Raw genomic sequence first — 6,476 nt, 5'->3', positions numbered from 1 at the left:
ACTTTTTTTTAGACAGAGGGAGTACAACGAAACGATTGCATGCTAGTGAGAGATGCTACCCTTGTGGACCTATGGTTTTTGTTTGGGCCCAAAGCCGAGAGCCTGCCCATCAATAACTTACTTGAAATAACATGGGCCATAAGGCCTGGTAGCTTTATTTGGCCCGTTTAGGTCGTCAAAATCGTTATCCACACGCGCGCGCTCGGTCACTACAGTCCACACGCCGCTGACACTTTCGTTCCTGTCCTGGGCGACCTCTGGCAAGGATGCAGGTGCCAGTCCGCCTCCGCCCGCTCGTCCCGAGCGCCGTCGGAGGAGGAGGTGCGTTTTCGGCGGTTCTTGCGCAGTCCGTGCGTGAGCGGAGGGGGAGGACATGTCGGAAGGTAATCAGCTTCTCGTCGGCGGGAAAGGGTGGCGACGAGGCGGCGCGGCGCGAGACGCCGGAGGAGACGCGGAAGCGGCTGGAGGAGCTGGACGCGCTGCTGGAGGGGCTGGTCGAGCCCAAGATGCGGCCACCGACGCCACCTCCTCCTCCGGGTAATCCTAATTCCAGACTCTGCCTACCCATCTCAGCATTTGCATGCAGTGTGTCTCTGTCCATTCCCCTAATCTTTCAGTTCGAAATTGAAAACTTCCTGGCATATCTTATTCAATGCCAACAATTGATGCTAAGTGGTACAAGTCTTCTCCTAAACTAGTGCTTGCTTGCTTGCATGACGCATGGTTTAGTTTTCAAAACCTTTCAAAATTTTTCGTCACATCGAATCTCGCGGTATATGTATAAAATATTAAATATAGATAAAAAAAATAATTAATTATACAGTTTGTTTATAATTTGCGAGATGAATCTTTTAAAACTAACGTCATGATTGAACTATAATTATTAAATACAAACGAAAGTACTTCAGTAAACAAATTTTTTGCCAACTAAACTGTGAGTAACAGCATCAGCATTAAAGTGTGTTGTCTCAGGGTTGAATCTGTGTTTTCTGAAACGGCAACAGTATCAGCATTAAACTGTGAGTAACGTGCAATGCAGGATTGTCTCTTTAATACTGAAAGTTTTGACCTGCCTACGGGCTACGGCATGAAGAGATAGACCAGTCCTCTGTGTTCTGTAGGAACTTTGGTTTTTTACTTTTTAGGTACTCATAAATTGCGAGAATGCTACAGTATGCAGTGTGCTGCACAGTGTACAACTCCTGTCACTTTTATAGTAGAACAGTACGTAGTACATACTACACATTGGTGCTGATGAACTTGCCGTACTGTCATCTCTTAGTGAGTACAGTATGGAAGAAGCACTGTTGTCATGTGTTTTAATTTTAAATGCTCGGTCAAAAAAGTTGGAAGAGATTCTTTTTAAAAGGTCGAACATAAAATAATGCTTCAATAATCTTTAGCCAAGGAAAATGAAAAACCTCTACTGATCTTGAACCATCCGAAGACTAAGATTACTATTTACTCCCTCCATTCCTAATTGCAAGATATTTTAGCTTTCCTAAATACATAGCTTTTGCTATGCAATCAGAAATACTTTATGTCTAGATATATAATATAACAAAGGTAATGTATCAAAAAAGTTAAAACATCTTTATAATTTAGAACGGTCCAAGTGCTAGTTAGTACTGCGAACAGGTATCAATTGCTTTGTAACCCAACTCAATTTCCTTTGAAACAGCATACCTGCAAACAAAACTCAAATTATGTAAAGTTGCTGCTCGATTACAACGTTTTGACGTCATATTACTGTATTTGTAGTATATTTATTGTGGTTTGCTTGAAACAGATCCGTACTTGGACCGAGCCATGATAACAGGGCGGGGATCAACCGATGAACTGCCAGAGATCTCTCCAACATATCTGGCATTCTCGACTCTTGGACTTGTCATCCTCACCATCTTCACCAACGTCATGTTCAATCTGTACGTCAAACCTTCTGTGGACGGCTTCGATCCACCTGAAAGGATTCAGAGAGCGCCTCTAGTCAATCCAGCAGATAGACCATCCGAGTAGTCTCAGCACAGTGCACAACATACAGTTTTGTTAAAGATATGTGTCCCAAGTGAAACGGAATACTGGACAGTGGACTCACATTAGCTTCGTATACTAGTTTTCTCAAGTAAACCATTATTTGGTGGGATTTAGTTTTCTTGGTACATGACTGGGAGATTTGGTGTGTTTTGCATGCTCCTTCATCTCTGCTTTAAATTACATTACACAAGATGGCATGTGGATCCACCACATCTGTGGAATCAACATTCTGAGTCTAATAAACCATACGCAACTGGTTTATGAGTTACATTCACTAGGGAATCGAGAGTGAACATGGATCTGCACTATAGAAACACGGACATGAATACAGGCGTTAACAAAGGTCAAGTGAGAGGAAGGGGTGCTCTGGTCCCTAGATCTAACATGTCCTGCCTGTATTTAGGGATTGGGTGTTCATTTTTATTTTTATTTTTATTCTGATCCTCCAACTCCTCGTTTTTTTTAAAAAAATAAAACCTCCGATTCCTCTTTTCTTTCTTTGTTTTTTTTCTCATTATCCTTAAATATTGTAGCAGAGTTCGCTTGTCGGCATTCTTTTCTGCTCCAGTAGAGATTGAGCTTTCTCAAACACTCAACTTTCATTAAACAAGGCCACGAATTGCTTTGCTGTATACTATATCTTAGTAGACCAGATACAGTTCGATCGTTTTGTCACGTATTTTGTCCCAGCGATAAACAGTGCAGAGTGCACATTTTTGTTTTCAGTGTGGCTACAGAACACACTAACCTTTTGGGGAGCTACAGAAAGAAACTTTGACCACACATTAACTTCAATCCTTGACGACAGCACACTTTTCCTTTTTATTAATCTTTATATAAATCGGCCTTGATCCACCCCGTGATCAATCGTAGTTTATTCTCCTTCATTTTGGCCAGCCGAAACGCCGCGCGCATCTAATCTTCGATTGATCTCTGCTGAGAATAATAAGGTTTTTAAAAGCGGATCCTGGCAACATGCCGACTAATGATCTAGCCGAACGAAGAACATGCCTCATCGCGCTCCCTCGGGCGCCACGCGACGTGCAGTCCAACTACCAGCATCGCATGTGCCGCGTGCTCTGTTTTGTTCCAGTTAAATAAAATTAGCGCTACCTTGCCGAATCTATAGCACGGGTACGTGTCCGTGTGTTCAACGTCGAGTTCCCCGGAAGCTGCCGCTGCTGCACGAGCAACAGTGAAACGAAATCCATTGACTGCTGCTGAACGAAACGTGACGACTTCACCTCGAGGCCGGCCTCCTCGTGCTGGCAGATCTCGTGCCGAACCGACGTCCACATCGCCATTAAACTCGAGCGCTCCAGGAAGAAGGCAGGCGCTGCCACTGCTGCGCTCTAGCCTCTAGAGTCAAGCGTCGTCCCCAGATCCATGCACCTTATCGGGAGGCCATCACCGCGAGGCGGGACAAGTGTCCGGCCCTCGTTCCGACACCGAGCGCAACGTCGGCAGTCGGCGGGCGCGGCCGCGGCCGCGGCCAGCAGCCCATGCGCCCCGCCTCGCCAGACCGCGCGCCCGGACGGATCGCCCCCGTCCCATGCGCCCGCGTGATGGGCTCGGGGTGGCAGCTCGGACGGACCCGCGCGCGACGATCAGATCCATCCCGGGACCGGAAGCTCGCGCTCGGCCTCTTCCTCCTCGATCGAATCATCGGTCGCGGTCGCCGCCGTTGCTGTCACGAAGCCATGATGGGGCGCGGGGGCCCGTGGCCTGGCCGGGCGCGCACTAGCGCAGTAGCGAAGCGAGGAAGCAAACGTTTCACACGCTGTCTGCCGCGCTCGCGATCCGCGAGCATGCATGCATCCATGCATGTGTGCTTGCGTGGCTCGAATCAGGCGGTAATAATTCGCGTGATCTGCGCGGCCGGGCTGGCGTCCGGCCGGAGCCGCATGCATGCCCTACCTCTCCGGCCACGGCCAGCCACCATAGGTACGTACAGTACACGGCACGGGCCTGCAGATCTCACGAGGTGACGAACGAGTGGCCGGTTCGTGTCCGTGCCCAGGCTCTCCCTGTACGTACTTTTCGCACTTGCCGGCTGTCGATTGTTGGCGTGTAGCAGTAAGATTTTTTTCTCTCCTTTTTTTAATCTCGGCAAGATTTTTTCGACGTGCACGTGACGGGTGCCTGCCAACCAGTGGCGGTGGAATCCTATACTCCTGCAGTTCTTCAGATCTTGCCACCGGCCGGACCCGGACTGCGTTACGGCATTGTTCAGTGGTGTGATGGCCAGTAGTGTGCTTTTGAGCTTTGTGCGAGGTAGGGTTGATGAGACCGATCACTCCCTGACCATTTACGAAGATGCTCCTTCCTCACTAATGACGCGAGGAATTAGTAGGCCCACCTGTGCATGTTTTCAGAGAGACTGTGAGTTGGAGCAGAGAAGTGATTGCGAGCATATCCATCGTCCATCGTAGGAGGAGCAGTAGATGTCCCTCTCGCGCACTTGGTCGGTCATAATGCCAAATCTGGTCCTGGTCCTGCGAACATTTTCTAACTATCGTGGATCGAACCGCAAATCACTCACGCTCTGCTCGGTACACGATCTAACCAACCCGATCCAATCCATGGCGTCTAATGGTGGCATTCATCGCGGCTCTCCGCCGCAACGTGCACGCTTGCCGAACTGGTGTCTGAGCAGCAGCCGGGGTGCAGGGCCAGCCATCCATCCAGAGTTTCAGACCATGTGGTGCGCAGCTGGAGCGAGGATGCGAACGAGAGCGCAAGCGCACAGCATCAAGCAAAGCAAAGCTAGCTGCAGCAGCAGCAGCGGCCTGCCTGCCTGCCCGTGCCCAGAACCAGAAAGAAAGGCGGCCGAAAGAATCCCTTTCCCTTTTCTCGCTTCGCCACCGTCCGATCGTCGGGCTCCGTCTCTCTCTCCTTCACATGCGTTCTCGTGTGCGGCCTGAACCCTGTCGGACGCCTCCATGCCCCTCCCATTATTTAGCTCTCACATGGGGGCACTCTGCCACCGTGTCGCGGAAAAAACATTAAGAAAATACGTAATGATGCCCCAGTAATGACGCGATATCGAGGCCGAGCTGCAAAAGGGCCCTCGACGAGAAGCTCTGTTTGTTGTGCGGATCAGAAGATGATTGCTCGTCTGCTCGGCATGCGTGGGCGGTTCTGACGCCACATAACGTTCGGTTGTGGCGGCAGAAGGTGGCGATGTTTGCTACTGCTCCCACGCTTCACGGCACGCACGTCCTGTCTGAACGTGAGTGTTGCAGGGTCCGGGTGTAACGATGCCAACCGACGTGCCCTTCTCAGTGCATCCGCCCGGGAGTTTTAATCTCGGTGTCGTGAACGAACATAACCGACCTTCCACCAGAAATCTGTTTGAGACCTGAGAGTGGTGGCATTACATACAGGCTGTTGTTGTACAGTACTAGTCCATAACTGTACAAAGTTTGACAACTGTTTTCTGGAATCTGGATTAAACAATCTCCAGCCCAGATGCTCTCAATTTGTTTGTCCAATAGTAACTACTAACTAAACAAGCGATTACAATAAAACAGTGGCTCATTTAATTTGCGTGTCCTTTAATCCAGGCCTTGCTAAGAGCAAGAATAATAAGCCAGCCAGCAGCCGGCGTTATATGAATTCCACGTCACTAGCAGCCTTCACTAACAACCTACCGTATAATAGGCTAACTATAAGAGCTGGCTGTAAAGGAGACTTGTACATTTATTATTTGCATCTACATACCAAGTGCAGACGGCTTCTCGCTCACACGCAGGCTGGGAGAGGGCTGGGAGAGTAAATATTTTCTCGTACCTTGTGCTACAGCCGGCGAGATGCGAAGCGCCCGCTCGGTAATCTCTCTCCAACGTGGCTCTTTTTTCTATTGACGTGTACATCTCTCAGCCGGCTCATACAGGTTACTATACTTGCTCTAAGCATAACCAGGACAAGCGGATCCAGGGCAGGCGCTAGCTAGCTAGGCGACGCCATCTCGGTTCTCGGAAATCAGCACGCACATGTACGCGAGTTTTACTCACCCTACGTGTAGGAGGCAGAGGCATGGGCGCATGGTCGTGCTACACGGCCGTCCAATAATGTGCACGCACGCCGGCGGACGAAAGCCGCAGCGCCACATGCTCATGCTCATCCTGCACGCACCAATCGCGCGCGCCGCGACGCCGGCGAACCCACTCGGATCCTTCCCACCCGGCCAGTTACCGCCGAACTGGACACTCCGGCACGGGGGTGGCTTTGTCCGGTTGCAGCCAGTGTTTCAGGTCCCAGGACCATGCCAATGCCAGCCACGGTGGTGCTCGCAGTGCACAGACACTGCTGGCGATCTCGGTGTCCGCGCACGCGCCCCGGTCCGGTGGTGGGTGGTCAAAAAAACCGGAGGCAAGATGCCGAGGGGGAAAAAGAAAGGGGTTATCCCGTCACGCCGCGCCCTTTTTATAGGAGCCCTC

The 6,476-nt window shown here is 50.3% G+C and overlaps 1 protein-coding gene across 1 annotated transcript; it reads left to right on the top strand.

Annotated features, from left to right (window-relative positions):
- Positions 202 to 2,188, top strand: LOC8056359. The gene is made up of 2 exons (XM_002463004.2): positions 202 to 537; positions 1,790 to 2,188. Exons 1-2 carry the CDS (start codon positions 267 to 269, stop codon positions 2,014 to 2,016), a joined length of 498 nt encoding a protein of 165 aa, XP_002463049.1. The 5' UTR covers positions 202 to 266; the 3' UTR covers positions 2,017 to 2,188.

The sequence above is a fragment of the Sorghum bicolor genome, chromosome 2, assembly GCF_000003195.3.
Source record: "Sorghum bicolor cultivar BTx623 chromosome 2, Sorghum_bicolor_NCBIv3, whole genome shotgun sequence".
NCBI lineage: Eukaryota > Viridiplantae > Streptophyta > Magnoliopsida > Poales > Poaceae > Sorghum > Sorghum bicolor.
Note: the sequence above shows the minus strand (reverse complement) of the source record. Positions and strands in the feature narration are given on the sequence as shown.